At 46.7% G+C, this 19940-nt stretch overlaps 1 protein-coding gene across 1 annotated transcript in view; it reads right to left on the bottom strand.

Annotated features, from left to right (window-relative positions):
• The window catches only part of LOC147662888 (uncharacterized), a 137001-nt gene that overhangs the window by 94246 nt on the left and 22815 nt on the right, over positions 1-19940 (bottom strand). Inside the window, exon 2 of the mRNA XM_086950821.1 lies at positions 13758-13829. Within this exon, the coding sequence (XP_086806947.1) occupies positions 13758-13829 (72 nt within the window). The remainder of the gene's footprint in view (positions 1-13757; positions 13830-19940) is intronic.

Here is a 19940-nt window from a genome sequence, read left to right as displayed (position 1 = left end):
GGAGAGCACAGAAATTTGACATATTCTTGTAAATATGTTGCATTCCTGTGCTCTAAAAGTGCCGCAGCCTTGCGCAGCCAAAGAGCTTGCAGTGCCACGCTGCAGCACTTTCTTGTAGATCTGCCCCTTGGTCTGGAGAAGCACAAACTCAGGGCCTCATTTATGAGGCCCCTTGCCCAATCGGAACGTCACTTTTTGTGATGTTCCGTGGCGCCGAAGCCTGCGTGATATTTATCAGGTATCACTAAGCCACTTTTTTTGTCTTAATGCTGTCTAAAAAATATCAGTCCCTTGAACGCAGTGTCCTGCTTTAAAGGGGCGTGCAAAGGGTGTTGCTGGGGGCGTTCCCAGGATCACCCATGGCCTTTTGACACTGCCCCAGATTTACAAGAAATAGTAAAACTGAGGCAGTGCCAAAAGCTTACGACTCCCCAGTGTAGGCTTAAGGGAGGCGCAACAGGGAGAAATATCTGTATTTCTCCTAGTTTTCCTCTTTCTATGTGTGCTGCATTCTGCAGCACACATAGAAAGAGGAAAAGCCTCTTGTGAATATTATTATACAGAAAGGTTTCCCTTCCTGTACAAATATAATAATCCCTGCAAGGCCGGCACCCTTGCACCATTGTGCAAAGGTGCCTGCCCTGGCGCACGGCAGCCCATTGTGTGCCGGCGTAGGGGAAAGGGACAGGAATCTTATATCTTATAGATACGGCGCATTCCTGCCCTTTTCTTTTGCCGTCGGGCAGCGCAGCAGGAAGGCCTGCGGCGCTGCCCAACGGCAAAACCTCATATATGAGGCCCTGGGAATTTAAAACATTCCACCACGGGTGGGGTTTAAATTTAGTGGTACAGAGCAGGAATATAAAAATATCGACTAACCTAAATATCGCTGCAAAAATATCTACAGGAAGAAATATCGATGACAAAAATATCGTCTGCCCAGAATATCGACAGACAGGTAAGTAATATCGTTTACATTAATATAGTTGTACTAAATATCGTTTACAAAAACATAGTTTACAATAATATCGTTTTTTAAATAATTATAAGTAATGTAGTGTTTTAATGAATATTTTTAGTCAAAGTAGTATTTTTAGTAGTATATTATTATTTAATAATGTATTTTCAGTTGAATTTAGTATTAATAGTTCCGTAGCGGGTTGTGGGTTTATAGGGGAGTAGGGTGGGAAGTAATTTAAATATAATGAAATAATACATTAATTAATGTTTTAAATGAATATAAATAGTGTAATAAATAATAGTTAATTAATTTCAATTAGTTAATTGAATAATATTTATGTAAATAATTATGTTAATTTTTTAATTATTTTTAGGTGTGTGTACTGGATTTTTTTAGTGAAAATGTTTTTGGGTAAAGGGGTATTTTTAGGGTTCAGGGTCAGTTTTCAGTTTTTTGGTAAATGGGGTATTTTTAGGGTTCAGGGTCAGTTTTCAGTTTTTGGGTAAAGGGGTATTTTTAGGGTTCAGGGTCAGTTTTCAGTTTTTGGGTAAAGGGGTATTTTTTGGGTTCAGGGTCAGTTTTCAGTTTTTGGGTAAAGGGGTATTTTTAGGGTTCAGGGTCAGTTTTCAGTTTTTGGGTAAAGGGGTATTTTTAGGGTTCAGGGTCAGTTTTCAGTTTTTGGGTAAAGGGGTATTTTTAGGGTTCAGGGTCAGTTTTCAGTTCTTGGGTAAAGGGGTATTTTTAGGGTTCAGGGTCAGTTTTCAGTTTTTGGGTAAAGGGGTATTTTTAGGGTTCAGGGTCAGTTTTCAGTTCTTGGGTAAAGGGGTATTTTTAGGGTTCAGGGTCAGTTTTCAGTTTTTGGGTAAAGGGGTTTTTAAATATAATGAAATAATAGATTAATTAACGTTTTAAATAAATGTAAATAGTGTAATAAATAATAGTTAATTAATTTTAATTAGTTAATTGAATAATAATTATGTAATTAATTATGTTAATTTTTTAATTAATTTTAGGTGTGTGTACAGGATTTTTTTAGTGAAAATGTTTTTGGGTAAAGGGGTATTTTTAGGGTTCAGGGTCAGTTTTCAGTTTTTGGGTAAAGGGGTATTTTTAGGGTTCAGGGTCAGTTTGGGGTTTTTGGGTAAAGGGGTATTTTAATTATATATATGTATTATTGTTGTTATATAAAGTAATGTGTGAAATCAATTTATATGTCCACATTTATTAAGTTTATAATTAAAAAGTGTAGTAAATTTTTTTGAAATAGTTAAAAAATAAAAGTAATGTAATGTATTTTGTTAATAGTACTTATATTTATTTATTATTTAACGTAATTTTAATTATTTTAAAAAGTCGATATTTTTTACATCTATATTATTTACAACGATATTTAGGAGTCGATATTTATGTACTTACCTGTTTAAGTATAGGGTGTCGATATTTTTGTAAACGATATTTTTGCAACGATATTTATGTCAGCTATATTTTTGTAATCGATATTTTAACACCCTACCAATTTAGTAATAAGAATTGATTTTTTGTATTTTTTTTGCAAAAATGAACCCTTTTTGAAACATTATAATAATTGAAAGCCTGGGGGGAAAAGTCGTAAGGCTCTAATCTCTACTGTGCAGTCTGCATGCAGCTCTTTGATGACAGTTGTTCGCTCACTTTTTTATATATCAGGATTTTAACATATACACTGCAAGTAACAAAAGGATCTATCTGACAAGAGCACTGACCTAGTTACATTATATATACTTTGTGATCTGCATGATACACGTTCTTTGCAGCAGGCATATTAACCCTCTGCGCTACTTTATTTATTTAATTTATTTATTTATTTTACATATTTGTAGAGCGCTCTGTTACCCGGAGGTGTCCTGGCGCTAGAAGGATAGACTGGTGTGATGGAGCATGCTTACTGAGTGAAGAGCCATGTTTTGAGTCCTCTTCTGAAGGCCATCAGATCCTGAGTTTGTCTGAGCGCAAGTGGGAGTTTATTCCAGGCCTCTGCCGCCCCAAGAGAAAAGCTCCTGCCTCCCCAGCCAGCTTTTTTAGTTCTGGGGACCGTAACCAGGGCCAGTTGTCCTGACCTCAGGGTTCTTGCTGGTTTATGCCAGCAGAAAAGTGATTTCAAGTGCCTAGGGCCCGTATCGTGGAGGGCTTTGAAGACCATGCATACTGCCTTGAAAGTGATTCTTTTACGGATGGGTAGCCAATGTAACTTTACCAGATCTTGAGATACCGAGGCAAATTTGGGCGTGTCAGTGATTAGGCGAGCGGCTGCATTTTGCAGAAGTTGGAGTTTATTGAGTACGCTCTGCTGGGCGTTTAGCATCAGGCTGTTGCAATAGTCTAGGCGTGAGAGCACTAGGCCAGTGACAATTGTTTTCCTGTATTTCTTCTCCAGATACGGTAGAATTTTCCTGATCGTTTTGGGTGTAAAGTGGAGAGAGGAAGAGAGGGCGCTCACCTGGGATTTGAAGGTCAGGGTGGTATCCACCAGTATACCGAGATTTTTCACTTTGTCGACCGGCTCTGGGAGAGGTCCCATTTCGTCTGGCCACCATCTCGGGGACCAGAAGTTGTCTCTGGCACCAAAGAGCAGAAGCTCGGTCTTCGAGGAGTTTAGCTTAAGGCAGCTTTGTGCCATCCAGTGGCCTACTTCAAGCATGCAGTTTCTGAATCTATCAGCGGTGTTTTCCGTGTTGCCGGGAAGGAGGGACACCACAATCTGTGTGTCGTCGGAATATGCCGTGAGTTGAAAGCCGAACGATCGGATCACCGGGGCGAGGGTAGACACATACACATTAAAAAGGGTTGGGCTTAACGAAGACCCCTGGGGAACTCCACAAGGAAGTACAAAGGAGTGTGATTCGTAGCTGCCTAGTGCCACTGTCTGGGATCTATCAGATAGGAAGGCTTGTAGGATTTTTAGAGCCTTTCCCTGAATTCCACAGGCCCTCAACCGGTCCACCAATAGCTTGTGGTGGACCGTGTCGAAGGCCGCAGAGATGTCCAATAGGATCAGGGCTGCTCTGCCCCCTGCATTGATCACCTGCCTGATGTCTTCCATAGATTTAATCAGGGCGGATTCCGTGCTGTGCTCCTCCCGAAAGCCGTGTTGGGAGGAATCAAGTACATCCGCTGATTTTAGGAAGGCGCTAAGTTGTGCGTTCAGGTAACCTTCTATTATTTTGGCAGGGAGGGGGAATCTAGCAATCGGGCGATAATTGTTCACCTCAGTGATGTCTAAATTGGGTTTTTTGAGCAGGGGTAGAATGGAGGCTTGCTTCCACCTTGAGGGATATTCCCCTTTCTCTTATGATGAGTCAAAACTCCCATTAGACATACCTCCAATCTGACTCCACAAAGAACATTAATAACTGGAGTTATCTTGACATTTTAATTGTTGTCTGGAAATTGCCTGATGCAAGGAACGCTGTAGCAGGTGCTTTTAAAACTATAATATACCTGCAAACATGGCGCCCCCTGAAGTCAGAACCAGGCGCAGCGGCACGAGTCACACCCCCTAGAGCCGACCCTGACTGAGAGTCAAGTGCAGAAGTGGTACTTACCTCAGTTACTCAGAGCCCAGAGTACTCTGAGTCCTGGATATCAGGAGTACAAGGCCTCAGGGCCGGACTGGGAACCAAAACCGGCCCTGGCAAAGTGCTCGGCCGCCCCCCCACTCCCCACTCGGGGGTGTTGGAGGTGCCGCCAAGTGCTTTGCTATGGCCGGTTTTAAGCCGATTTTGTTGCAGGGCTGATCTTGCAGCTATGCTGCAAAACCGGCCCTGTAACAAAATCGGCCCCCAGGGGCTCAAAACCGGCCCCCACCCTTGCGGCGCACTGGGGGATTGCCCGGTGCCCACTATGGCCAGTCAAAGCCTGGGCCTCGCCCAGCATGGTGCTGCTTAGTAACTCCTGCTTTCCCCGTTGCCCTCGGAAAAGGATTCTGGCACCATGCATGAGGGACTATTTTACATCCTGTGATGCGCTGAATTCTCTCTCAGATTAACTGTATACAGCATCAGGCTTTTTGTTTTTTCCCCATAATTGTAGGCTTTTCTTTAATGTTTAAGTAGGGGCTCTAATGCAAGCCTGGCCTGTTGTCTTTGCTAATGCTTGTTATTTTTTTGTTGGTTTTGAGGGACTCTCAATATGAGCTATATCAAGTGTATGTCATCTCCCAGTGCTGGCCAGGGATGCTCAGTATATGCTATATCAAGTGTATGTCAGCTCCCAGTGCTGGCCAGGGACTCTCAGTATGTGCTATATCAGGTGAATGTCAGCTCCCAGGGCTGGCCAGGTGCTGTCAATATGTGCTATATCAGGTGTATGTCAGCTCCCAGTGCTATCCAGGGGCTCTCAATATGTGCTATATCAGGTGTATGTCAGCTCCCAGGGCTGGTCAGAGACTCTCAATATGTCGTATATCAGGTGTATGTCCGCTCCTGGGTCTTGACCAGGGGCTCTCAATCTGTGCTATATCAGGTGTATGTCCACTCCCGGGTCATGGCCTGGGGCTCTCAATATGTGCTATATCAGGTGTATGTCCGCTCCGGGGTCATGACCAGGGGCTCTCAATCAGTGCTATATCAGGTGTATGTCAGCTCCCAGTGCTGGCCAGGGACTCTCAATATGTGCTATATCAGGTGTATGTCAGCTCCCAGTGCTGGCCAGGGGCTCTCAATCTGTGCTATATTGGGTGTATTTCAGCTCCCAGGCCTGGTCAGAGACTCTCAGTATGTGCTATATCAAGTGTATGTCAGCACCCAGTGCTGGCCAGGGACTCTCAATATGTGCTATATCACGTGTATGTCTGCTCCCAGTGCTGGCCAGGGGCTCTCAATCTGTGCTATATCAGGTGTATGTCAGCTCCCAGTGCTGGCCAGGGACTCTCAGTATGTGCTATATCAGGTGTATGTCCACTCTTGGGTCATGGGCAGGGACTCTCAGTATTTGCTATATCAGGTGTATGTCAGGACGCAGGCCTGGCCAGGAACACTCAATATGTGCTATATCAGATGTATGTCAGCTCCGGGGTCATGGCCATGGGCTCTCAATCTGTCCTATATCAAGTGTATGTCAGCTCCCAGTGCTGGCCAGGGACTCTCAGTATGTGCTATATCAGGTGTATGTCTGCTCCGGGGTCATGACCAGGGGCTCTCAATCCGTGCTATATCAAGTGTATGTCAGCTCCGAGTGCTGGCCAGGGACTCTCAATATGTGCTATATCAGGTGTATGTCAGCTCCCAGTGCTGGCCAGGGACTCTCAGTATGTGCTATATCAGGTGTATGTCCGCTCCCAGTGCTGGCCAGGGGCTCTCAATCTGTGCTATATTGGGTGTATTTCAGCTCCTAGGGCTGGTCAGAGACTCTCAGTATGTGCTATATCAAGTGTATGTCAGCTCCCAGTGCTGGCCGAGGACTCTCAATATGTGCTATATCAGGTGTATGTCCGCTCCCAGTGATGGCCAGGGGCTCTCAATCTGTGCTATATCAGGTGTATGTCAGCTCCCAGTGCTGGCCAGGGACTCTCAGTATGTGCTATATCAGGTGTATGTCCATTCTTGGGTCATGGCCAGGGACTCTCAGTATGTGCTATATCAGGTGTATGGCAGCTCTGGGGTCATTGGCAGGGACTCTCAGTATGTGCTATATCAGGTGTATGTCCGCTCCGGGGTCATGGCCAGGGACTCTCAATATGTGCTATATTAGGTGTATGTCAGCTCCCGGGTCATGGCCAGGGACTCTTAATATGTGCTATATCAGGTGTATGTTCGTTCCGGGATCATGGCCAGGGGCTCTCAAAATGAGCTATATCAGGTGTATGTCAGCTCCCAGGACTGACCAGGGGCTTTCAATATGTGCTATATCAGGTGTTTGTCCGCTTCGGGGTTATTGCCAGGGACTCTCAATATGAGCTATATCAGGTGTATGTCAGCTCCCAGGGCACGCCAGGGACTCTCAATATGTGCTATATCAGGTGTATGTCAGCTCCCGGGTCATGGGCATGGACTCTTAAAATGTGCTATATCTGGTGTATGTCAGCTCCCAGGGCAGGCCAGGGACTCTCAATATGTACTATATCAGGTGTATGTCCGCTCCCGAGTCATGGCCAGGGGCTCTCAGAATGTGCTATATCAGGTGTATGTCCGATCCGGGGTCATGGCCAGGGACTCTCAATATGTGCTATATCTGGTGTATGTCCGCTCCCAGGGCAGGCCAGGGACTCTCAATATGTGCTATATCAGGTGTATGTCCGCTCCGGGGTCATGGCCAGGGGCTCTCAATATGTGTTATATCAAGTGTTTGGCTTCCCAGGGCTGGCCAGGAACTCTCAATATGTACTATTTCAGTTGTATGTCAGCTCCTGGGTCATGGCCAGGGACTCTTAATATGTGCTGTATCAGGTGTATGTCCGCTCCAGGGTCATGGCCAGGGGCTCTCAATATGTGCTATATCCAGTGTATGTCAGTTCCCAGGGCTGGCAGGGGCTCTCAATATGTGCTATATCAGGTGTATGTCCGCTCTGGGGTCATGGGCAGGGGCTCTCAGAATGTGCTATATCAGGTGTATGTCAGCTCTGGGGTCATGGCCAGGGGCTCTCAGAATGTGCTATATCAGGTGTATGTCCGCTCTGGGGTCATGGGCAGGGGCTCTCAGAATGTGCTATATCAGGTGTATGTCAGCTCTGGGGTCATGGCCAGGGGCTCTCAGAATGTGCTATATCAGGTGTAAGTCCACTCTGGGGTCATGGGCAGGGGCTCTCAGAATGTGCTATATCAGGTGTATGTCCACTCCGGGGTCATGGCCAGGGGCTCTCAATATGTGCTATATCAGGTGTATGTCCGCTCCAGGGTCATGGCCAGGGACTCTCAATATGTGCTATATCAGGTGTATGTCCGCTCCGGGGTCATGACTGGGGACTCTCAATATGTGGTATTTCAGGTGTATGTCAGCTCCGGGGTCATGGCCAGGTGCTCTCAATATGTGGTATTTCAGGTGTATGTCCGCTCCAGGGTCATGGCCAGGGACTCTCAATATGTGCTATATCAGGTGTATGTTCGCTCCGGGGTCATGACTGGGGACTCTCAATATGTGTTATTTCAGGTGTATGTCAGCTCTGGGGTCACGGCCAGGGGCTCTCAATATGTGCTATATCAGGTGTATGTCAGCTTTGGGGTCATGGCGGGGGACTCTTAATACGTGATATATCAAGTGTTTGGCTTCCCAGGGCTGGTCAGAGACTCTGGGCCTCATTTCCAAGGCCCCTGTGCCGCTGGAACGTCACTCTCAGTGAGGGTCTGGCGGTGCAGACTGAGGGCCATATCTCCAAGACCACATAAACCCACCCTGTGTGGTATTACATGGCCTTGTAGATATGGACTGAGGCGACGCAGCGCATGTCGCTGCGTTGCATCACCCCGAGAGAGGGTGGCGTGCCATGGGTGTTACTGTGTCTGTTCCCACGTAGCACCCTTGGTATTTGACACACTCCCAGATTTAGGAGATCTCGTAAACCTGGGAAAGAGTCAAAAGCCGAGGTCTCGCCTGGGAGCCGTAAGGGAGGCGCAACAAGAAGAAATACCTTTATTTCCGCTTGTTTTTCCCTTTTCTATAGTTGCTGCATTCTACAGCAGACATACAAAGTGGGAAAAGCCTTTCATGATTGTTTTTGTGCAGGAAGTTGTCCCTTCCTGTACAAAAACAATCATCCCTGGGATGGTGCCTGCGTTGGTGCTTTGCAGCCCAATGTGCACCAGCGCAGGGCAAAAGGACAGCAATGCACAGTAGCTAATAGATACTATCCATTCCTGCCTTTTTCTTTTGCCGAAGAGCAGCACAGCAAGAAGGCTTACGTCACTGCCTTACGGCATAATCTGGTAAATGAGGCCCTCAGCCTGACTGGTTCGACCCTCCTTGTGTGCGCCATGAGTAACTTTTATGATCAGTGTTTGTCAAAGAGAGACACTGAATATTTGTTCCAAGCTCTTAGGGCCTGAATCACAAAGATAATCTTACACTATTGTCTAAGTGTACTATTTTTTTGATATTCACAAACTATGAGTTTCTATTTACTAATAGTTAATATATGACTGCAGAGACATGGCTGTTGGGTGGAGAGCTCTGGGCATACAAGAAAAGCATGAGCTTGGTATAAGCAGGTGTACCGAACCTAGTCAGTGACTATAAGCATGAGTCAAGCCCAGTCAGTGACTCTTAGTGTGTGGCAACACTGGACAGTGACTATAAGCACGAGTCAAGCCCCGTCAAGGACACTGAGCAGGCGGCAACACCAGACAGTGACTATAAGTGTGTGTACCAAGCAAGTATGGCCACTGCAGGTTGGACCGGTTAGGCGCAGGGGCAGGGCACGGGCACAGCAGGTGGGGGGAAGTCGACGGACAGAATAGGAAAAATGTAATTAAAAAACCACTTAGCTGGCGCTTGCCGCATCACTGAGGTGAGTGCAAGGTAAGTGGTTTATTTATTTTTTAATTTAAATTTCCCTATTCCGTTGTTTCTGACTCTCAAGCCCCACTGGTCTTACCTGTACCAACCGTGCCTGGTACCAAGCCCCATCAGTAACACTCAGTATGTGGCAACACTGGACAGTGACTATAAGCATGAGTAAAGTCCCGTCAGTGACTCTCAGTGTGTGGCAACACTGGACAGTGACTATAAGCATGAGTCAAGTCCTGTCAGTGACTCTCAGGGTGTGGCAACACTGGACAGTGACTATAAGCATGAGTCAAGCCCCATCAGTAACACTCAGCATGTGGCAACACTGTACAGTGACTATAAGCATGAGTCAAGTCCTGTCAGTGACTCTCAGCGTGTGGCAACACTGGACAGTGACTATAAGCATGAGTCAAGACATGTCAGTGACTCTGTGTGTGACAACACTGGACAGTGACTATAAGCATGAGTCAAGCCCCGTCAGTGGCTCTCAGGGTGTGGCAACACTGGACAGTGACTATAAGCATGAGTCAAGTCCCGTCAGTGACTCTCAGGGTGTGGCAACACTGGACAGTGACTATAAGCATGAGTCAAGTCCCGTCAGTGACTCTCAGGGTGTGGCAACACTGGACAGTGACTATAAGCATGAGTCAAGACATGTCAGTGACTCTGTGTGTGACAACACTGGACAGTGACTATAAGCATGAGTCAAGCCCCGTCAGTGGCTCTCAGGGTGTGGCAACACTGGACAGTGACTATAAGCATGAGTCAAGCCCCGTCAGTGGCTCTCAGGGTGTGGCAACACTGGACAGTGACTATAAGCATGAGTCAAGACACGTCAGTGACTCTCAGGGTGTGGCAACACTGGACAGTGACTATAAGCATGAGTCAAGACACGTCAGTGACTCTCAGGGTGTGGCAACAATGGACAGTGACTATAAGCATGAGTCAAGTCCCGTCAGTGACTCTCAGGGTGTGGCAACACTGGACAGTGACTATAAGCATGAGTCAAGTCCCGTCAGTGACTCTCAGGGTGTGGCAACACTGGACAGTGACTATAAGCATGAGTCAAGTCCTGTCAGTGACTCTTTGCATGGGGCAGAACTGGACAGTGACTATAAGCGTGCGTACCAAGCGGACTGTGCAGGTAAGACCGGTGGGGCTGTGGGGCACTGGGGAGAAGCACGGGTGGAGTGGGGCGGAGGGGACTCGACAGAAGTCAGAATAGGGAAAATTTAATTTAAAAAAAAAGAAAACCACTTACCTTGCTCGGCAATGAGGCGAGCACAAGGTAAGTGGTTTTATTTATTTTTTAATTTGATTTTCCCCTTGTTTGTGACTCTCAAGCCCCACTGGTCTTACCTGTACCAACCGCGCCTGGTACCAAGCCCCATCAGTAATACACAGCATGTGGCAACACTGGACAGTGACTATAAGTGTATACCGAGCCCAGTCATTGACTCTCAGCTCGTGGTAACACTGGACAGTGACTATAAGCATGAGTCAATCCCAGTCAGTGACTCTCAGCGTGTGGCAACACTGGACAGTGACTATAAACATGACCCTCTCGAGGTGTGTAAGGATTACCGCTGTAGGAAGTGTGGCCGTCTAGGTGCAGCATGACCCTCTCGTAGTGTGTAAGGATTACAGCTGTAGGAAGTGTGGCCGTCTAGGTGCAGCATGACCCTCTCGTAGTGTGTAAGGATTACATCTGTAGGAAGTGTGGCTGTCTAGGTGCAGCATGACCCTCTCGTAGTGTGTAAGGATTACCACATTAGGAAGTGTGGCTGTCTAGGTGCAGCATGACCCTCTCGTAGTGTGTAAGGATTACTGCATAGGAAGTGTGGCTGTCTAGGTGCAGCATGACCCTCTCGTAGTGTGTAAGGATTACCGCTGTAGGAAGTGTGGCCGTCTAGGTGCAGCATGACCCTCTCGTAGTGTGTAAGGATTACAGCTGTAGGAAGTGTGGCCGTCTAGGTGCAGCATGACCCTCTCGTAGTGTGTAAGGATTACAGCTGTAGGAAGTGTGGCTGTCTAGGTGTAGCATGACCCTCTCGTAGTGTGTAAGGATTACCACATTAGGAAGTGTGGCTGTCTAGGTGCAGCATGACCCTCTCGTAGTGTGTAAGGATTACTGCATAGGAAGTGTGGCAGTCTAGGTGCAGCATGACCCTCTCGTAGTGTGTAAGGATTACCATCATAGGAAGTGTGGCCTTCTAGGTGCATGATGACCCTCTTGTAGTGTGAAAGGATTAACGCCGTAGGAAGTGTGACCGTCCAGGTGCAGCATGACCCTCTCGTAGTGTATAAGGATTACCACATTAGGAAGTGTGGCCATCTAGGTGCAGCATGACCCTCTCGTTGTGTGTAAGGATTAACGCCGTAGGAAGTGTGACCGTGTAGGTGCAGCATGACACTCTCATACTGTGTAAGGATTACTGCCATAGGAAGGTGTGGCCCTACCAGGTCGGATGATATTTACTCCAAGGTGTAGTGTAACTCTCTCATATTGTGTAATGACTACTACAATAAGATGACCATATGATAATTTCACCCAGCTTCTGCCTGACTCTCTCATTCTGTGCAAGGATTCCCGCCGGTGAAGGTGTGACCATATGATAATTACCCCTAGGTGCAGCACGTGTGTCTCTCATACTGCATGAACATTACCACCTAGGGAAGTGTAATCCTACAAGGCTGTATGATAATTACTCCTAGGTGCAGCATGGCTCTCTCTCATACTCTAGAATGATTACTCTCTTAGGAAGTGTGGCCCTGCCAGTCCATATGATAAATGCCCCTACTTTCAGCATGGCTCTCTCATACTCTATAAGGATTACAGCAATAGAAAGGTGTGGTCCTGCCAGGTACTATGATATTTACTCCAAGGTGCAATGTGACTTTCTCATATTGTTTAAGGATTGCTATAGTGGGATGTGTGGCCTTATCAGACCATGTGATATTTACCCACTGGTGCTGCCTGACTCTCTCTTTCTGTGTAAGGATTACCACCATAAGAAGTATGACCCTGCCAGACAGTAAGCTCAATACCCCTAAGTGCAGTGTGACTCTCTCATTCTGTGTAAGGATTACCACCGTAAGAAGTGTGACCCCGTCAGACAGTAAGCTCAATACCCCTAAATTCTGTGTAAGGACGACTGCCTGTGAAAGTGTGCCCCTGCCAGACCATATGATAATTACCCCTAGGTGCAGCGTGTGTGTCTCTCGTACTGCATGAGCATTACCGCTTAGGGAAGTGTAATCCTACAAGGCTGTATGATAATTACTCCTAGGTACAGCGTGAGTCTCTCTCATACTCTAGAATGATTACCCGCATTGGAAGTGTCACCCTGCCAGGCAGTGGGGTACTACCCCTAGGTGCAGAATAATTCTCTTGCACTGTGTGAGGATTACCTTGGCAGGAAGGTTGGCCATGCCAGTCTGTTACTGTGTCATACTCTGTACAGATTACCGCTCTCGGAAGTGTGACCCTCTAGGTGCAGCGTGTCTGTGTCATACTGTGCAAGTATTACTGCTGTAAGAGGTGTGACCCTCTAGGCGCAGCGTGTCTTTGTCATACTGTGCAAGTATTACCGCTGTAGGAAGTGTGACCCTCTAGGTGCAGCGTGGCTGTGTCATACTGTGCAAGGATTACTGCTCTAGGAAGTGTGACCCTCTAGGTGAAGTGTGGCTGTGTCATACTGTGCAAGTATTACTGCTGTAGGAAGTGTGACCCTCTAGGTGCAGCGTGGCAGTGTCATACTGTGCAAGGATTACCGCTGTGGCAAGTGTGACCCTCTAGGTGAAGTGCGGCTGTGTCATACTGTGCAAGTATTACTGCTGTAGGAAGTGTGACCCTCTAGGTGCAGCTGGCTGTGTTATACTCTTTAAGGATTACCGCTGTGGCAAGTGTGACCCTCTAGGTGGAACAATACTGTGTCATACTCTGTACGGATTACGGCTGTAGGAAGTGTGACCTTCTAGGTACAGCGTGGCTGTATCATACTGTGCAAAGATTACCGCTGTGGCAAGTGTGACCCTCTAGATGCTGCGTTGCTGTGTCATACTGTGCAAGGATTACCGCTCTAGGAAGTGTGACCCTCTAGGTGAAGTGTGGCTGTGTCATACTGTGCAAGGATTACCGCTGTGGCAAGTGTGACCCTCTAGATGCCGTGTTCCTGTGTCATACTATGTAAGGTTTACCGCTCTAAGAAGTATTCCCTGCCAGATGGTATGATAACCACCTCTAGCTGGAAGCTGACCCCATCATACTGTATCACAATACCTTCTGAAGGACGGCCTTGACAGACTGGATCAGAATTACCTGTGGGTGCAGGTTCACCCCTCCTCCGGGCACTGGTTGACGCCATTTGATCCTCAACAAACCCACAGGACTCTGTGAAGTGAAGAGCGTGAAGATAGGTGGTTTGTAACTAATACAGACACAGGAAAGGGTCTAGAAAGTGCTGATGCAGCTGTACATGCTGCACACAGTGGAGGAGGAAGGGAGGTGCTAATGATCAGATGTGGCTGCTGCAGTTTGTCTGAGATGGAGAGATGCTCAGAGTCAAGATAACAGTTTTTTTAAACAAGAGGAACCAGGGGCTTTTTAACATGTCCTGCATACAGACTTCTAAGCAATATATTAGAAAAAGGGGGGTATGCAGTTCCTAGAAGCGAGGGAAGGTTCAGGTCTTTCTAAAAAAGTACCCTCACACACCCCGAAGGATGTCATGCTTCATCATTGGGCCTGCTCCTCGTCGGGCCGGTACTGCAATGCCCGACGGGCACACTCAAAGGGGCTCTTTGGTAGAGATCTTTTGTTGATGAGGCCGTATTGTGAGTACGGGTGTGTAGGCTGGATAGTGCAGTGAGTATGAAGATTAAAATAGGTCTAGAGCAACCCTTTCTGACACTTTTATTCCGAGGGGGCACTAGCCTAACTAAAAGAAGTTAGCCCCAGCTAGTTGAAGTGATCCTACAGGGCTTGTATGGTGCATATGATCGACATGCTTCATGCCAGTAGAAGCCACTAACAGGTCTGGTGGCAAGTCATCAGGACCGTATTTGAGGAATTCATTATTATACTCTAGCACTTCCACAATGCTGGTTCGAAGATTTGTGTGATGTGAGGGTAACCAGCTTTGCAGTTGGGAAACCGGGTCCAATTTGGCCCATTAACCACATCGCTGCTGTGGTTATTTTTCCCCTGTGCTGGAAATTGCTGTTTGGCTTTATTCATGACGAGCTCAGCTCGTCATCAGCACAGCTCAACTGTGCCTCATGACGAGCTGAGCTCGTCATGAGCATGGAAGGGGTTAATCTGAGACCTGAAAAACAAGGGAGGGTAAAAGGAAATAAAAATAAGAACAACCATAGATCTAGTTAAGGAGATTCTTATACAAAGGTCATAATGATGTAATTGCATTCTGAGCGATTGGGAGTGTGTTTCGCCAAGGTGAGCAAGACAGCAAGTGTCTAGTTATCAAAGTGCCTATGACGCATGAATAATTACTAACATTCGCACAATGCCCATGCAAATGACTAAATATTCGTTATTAGGAAGTGGGAGGATCGTGTGTAGGTGAGACAGGTGGCATATCAATATGAGCATGCACGTGATGTGCGTGGTGTGCGTGCAATGCCAAATGCTAAGGCAGTGTGTTGGATGCGGAGGTCCTTTCCGCACCGCTGTAACCACGTGCGAGACTCGGCCCCCTCGTTTCAACATTAGGCTAAGTAAGGACACTGTCTGAGGGGAAACAACCTTCACAACGCAACTTTTCCATTGCAATACGGTTACAGCGCAGTCATCACATCGCAACATCCCTTACATCGCATGCCATTACAACGCAACCATTACATTGCATGACACTACAACGCATACCACTACAACGCATGTCATTACAATGCAGTCATTACAACGCATACCATTACAACGCATATCATTACAATGCATAGTACCCTTACACTATCCAACACTTACCCTACTGTTGCACCCCCTGGAGTTAGAATAGTAATTTTTACCCCTATACTATCCATTACTTACCATAAATGCAAAGTAATGGTATAGGTTGTAAAGGTAGTATGCAATGTAATGGAATGCGTTGTAAAGGTAGTTTCTTAAATTTGTGATGTTGTGTCACGCAATGTAATGGAATGCGCAGTAAAGGATGTTGCGATGTGAAAAATGCGTTGTAAAGGCATGCTGTCAGGTTCTGAAACCCGGTTAACTGCGCCTGCCTAGTGTTGGTACCACATGTCCCAGAAGTCTTGGCGGCATGGAGGCGGGAACTATATATTCACTCTGAACCCGACGGTCGGGTTGTATTGGATTTTGTGTATCCTGGATTCGATAACGGAGCGGCTGCCCGTTAGTTTCGTAGGAACCGTGGTGCTTCGCTGAGTTAATCGCGAAGACACAGACTTCTGTTTGCTGTGACCCTTTTCGGGGTCGGGATCTGATACTGCCGTTGCAGAGGAGCGAGTTGGCGGACTTGCTTCCGGTGTGCTGTGGTGCTTCGCAGTGTTTGCTATTCGCGAATACACAGCCACCTTCTGAACTGGCTTCGAGATCTGAGAAGCGTGTCGACTGATACGCTTAAGTGGCGCTGTGGGGCTTCGCTGAATTAGTCGCAAAGACACAGACGCCGGCTTTCATCCCGTACTCTGGGAGGAATCGTTGTGGGGGAGTTCTCCCGAGGAGGAGTGTTTCAGTGTCTAAAGAGGAGCCTGCTCTCTACCTCCAGAGGAGCCCAGCACGCTGTTGACTCCGGAGGTGTTGGCGGTAGGCGATTAGGCTCACCTCTCCTAGGAGCCTCCTTGTTTTCTTTTTCCTAGTTTTATCTTCATTTCCGGGCTCTGGTGCTATAACCTGGGATACTTGCCCTCGCTTCTCTGACTTAACAGAAGAATGGGTGTGGTGCTATATCGATTGTTTGCCAAGAGGACTTGATTAAGGCGCTACCTGACGGTTTCCATAGTGCCTTCGTGGTGTGTGTTCCTGGTAAGTACAAGGAAGGGATCTAGGGACTGAGAGGCACTTGACAGGAGATATACAGGGAGTAATGTTATGCTTGTGTTTTTGTAGGAGACTCTCAGGGGCTTCACGCATGAGGAGAGCGTCAGGTGACAGGGTTGTTCTTCCACGCTGATCCTCTTAGCAAGGTACGGGTAAACTGAAGTAAAAGAATACTAAGGATAGAGAGGTGTCCTAGAGTACTTATAACGGGTTCTTCCTTTGTTTTCCCGATTGGCACCTCCCAGGCCGCACCATCCCGGCCATTTACTTTTTCCCTCGCCAGCCCGCCTCTAAGCTTTGGGTGCTTGATTGAACCAAGCTTGGGGAGGTCTGGAGGTGGACCCTTTGAGCATCGCCCAGATCCCGAACAGCATTGATGTCCTTGACACATGCGTTGTAAAATTATGTGTTGTATCATCATACAACCCTGTCTGAGATAGCCCTGCTCACCCCCTTAGTAGCTTTGCACGAGCAGCCAGGCCTATCTACAAGGCACGAGTGTACAGTGCGTGCAACCACACTCACAGCAACCCAATGATGACACCACGAATGGACTCCACACGAGTTTCATGAAAAAAATATAAACTTTATATAGAAAGATATACGATATGACCACACAATACTAAAACCAACATAAAATAATGGGTAGTATTACTTCCGGTGGGTTGTTAGGTTCCTATCCCAACCACCGGTTCTAACCAACAGGTAAGCTGACTTATAACCTTTTCCAAAAGGTTAGTCTCGTAGTTTTGCTAAAATCACCCACGTTGCAAAATGAAAGAAATACTGCAATGCGTAACAATAGGTTCCTGTACTGTGCAACAGAGAAATAATGCAATGCGTAGCATCACAGTTATATACTTTGAAATAAAAGGAATAATGCAATGTGTATCACAACCGGCATGCCCTGCAGTGAAGAAATAAAACAATGCGACACATGGCAATCATGTACAGTGCAATGAAGAATAATGCAATGTGTATCTCTACCAGCATGCCCTGTGCAATGAGGGAAATAAAGCAATGTGTCACGCTGCAATCATGTACAGTGCAATGAAGAAACAACGCAATGCACCACGCTACAATCCTGTACTCTGCAATAGGAAAATAACGCAGTGCGTAGCGCACCAACCATGTAGTTCGTTAGGCACAAATAATGTCAGGCGTCATACGACAGGTCGATAGTTCATCAGCAGCAATAATGCAATGTAGAATACGACCGTTTAGGTACTTTGTTAACCGTTGCCCCCAACACAGATCAATGATGACACAAAGGTTCCGCTACTCACTCCGGCCCCAGTACTGCCCCTCCTTGGGCCAGCATTGGCCTAGATTCGAGCTGAAGCAAAAGGCTCTAACTGCTGCTGACAGAAGCGAGAGGCCGAGGGAGTGTCCCTCCGAGCTAGCCGCCCGCCCCAGGTGTTGATCCACATTACCTGGGGGGGCGCGACCCCGTGCTCCTCTCCTCCTTCAGTGACTTGGGACTTGAGCCACAACTCCGTCAATGGGCACTGCGAGCTCGGGCTGGTGGCTCAGCTCGTCTGGGGCTGCCAGTCCGGGCCGCCTCTGTTTTGGAATATATCAGGCCGCCTCGAGGCGAAACACGTGCTCAACAATACCAACCCTTATAAGGACAGCATCACCTATGTCGCTACATTGACGATGTACTGGTGTTAAGGAAAAGCGGCCTAGATCTCATACCCACGTTTGTCTCCTGGGTCAGTGACTTGAATCCCTATCTCCGGTTCATGGCCAATACATCTGACCATACCATGAACTACCATTCCTGGATCTAATAATCAGTCGTAACTCCAACAGATTGGAGACCAAAACTTTTAAGACACGTACAGACAGTCACAGTCCCCTTCTATTCAGCAGCTTCCATCCAAAAGACCTCCGGGAAAACCTCTCCTATGGACAGTTCCTGCAGATTAGACACAACTTTAGCAATTTGGAGGATTTTAAATCCGAATTAACTAACCATTTGGTTAAACGGCAATACCCAGTTACCAAATAAAACCTGCTCAGAAGAGAGCCCGCAATGCCAATAGAGAAGCACAACTTGAAACACACCCAAAGACCAAAACTGAGCATATTACATGTGTAACCACCTTCACACCCGAATCTAATTTGATCACATGCTCCTGTCAGCTTCAATATGTTGGCATGACTACCCGTCCTGTAAAAACCAGCATCACGGAGGATAGGAGCAATATAAGATGCAAGAAGACGAACACAAAAATGTGTGCTCACTTTTCCGAACACAATCATACTACCAATGACCTACACTGGACCATACTGGAAGCCCAACCCCAAAAATCAAAAGAGGCCTTGTTTAGGAAAGAACAAAACTGGGTCTTTAAACTTTCTACACATACCAGGGGTCTAAACGATGATATACCATGGGCGGAGTTGAACCAACCAGGATAACTATCAAATATATATCTGTGATGGGTCCTTTCCCTGTTATAATGTCCTCATATGCAATAATTGCAGTACCACTGCCTTAGCTTAATAAACACCAGATTTGGAATTGCACGCACACCACGCACATCACATGCTTGCTCATATTGATATGCCACCTGTCTCACCTACACACAATCCACCCACTTCTGAGCAAGGTGAATAGACTAAACACAAGGGGTGGAACGAGTGGCCCTAATATGTAATTATATCAGCCATTTCTGGTCATTTTCTGACAAAAGAATACTTAGCTCCGTTGAGGCTGAGAACAGCTGCATTGTTAGCAGGTCCTAGTTCTAGATCTGAACAGATGCAATCACCATGCTGTCTTTGCAAGCCGAACATCTCGTTTTCCACATAAGCATGTCTTCAGGAGCAACTTATAATTTAGATTACTACAATATAATAACAAATTCTGGCGTACACGTACTTCGCCGTACATAAGCTCTGTCCATTTTGAAGGTACCAATAATATCCACTACCAAGATGGCCGACACAGTTAATGGTCTAGTACAATTACGCTCAAGCGTCAGAGCAAGTAACACTATATAAACCACATACCCGGAAGTATTCCTTACGGGGACCAGAGCCAGGGTCGGATCAGAGCTAGTAGCCGCACCGCCCTTTGTAAGTATACCTGTTTTTTCCGGACAAGCCCCTCAACCGCAATCAACTCTACTGGTAAGAAATACGCTACACCACTAGTAATGATCCTATGCTCGGCGTATTCAATTCTGTTACAGGTCAGAGCAACGAAGTGCTCTGTCACACGTCTCCGTCAGCTCAGACCTACTTTTCTAGGGGTGAGTCCACAAGTCTATATTGCGCTCTGTACCGGGGTGCGATTATGCGCTTTTGGCTACTTTTTGTCATGATTACCACGATGAATAGATTACCACCACGCCCATAGTTGGGCTACTCTATGTGTGTACCCGTATAGGAATAACCTAGTTATCTGGTTACTGCACATGGTTGAGCCCCTATTCTAAGGCACACACTGACGATATTCTAACTCCGGGTGATTTA

This window comes from Lissotriton vulgaris, unplaced genomic scaffold (genome assembly GCF_964263255.1).
Source record: "Lissotriton vulgaris unplaced genomic scaffold, aLisVul1.2 SCAFFOLD_1565, whole genome shotgun sequence".
Classification (NCBI taxonomy): Eukaryota; Metazoa; Chordata; class Amphibia; order Caudata; family Salamandridae; genus Lissotriton; species Lissotriton vulgaris.
This window is presented reverse-complemented; position numbering and strand designations above follow the sequence as displayed.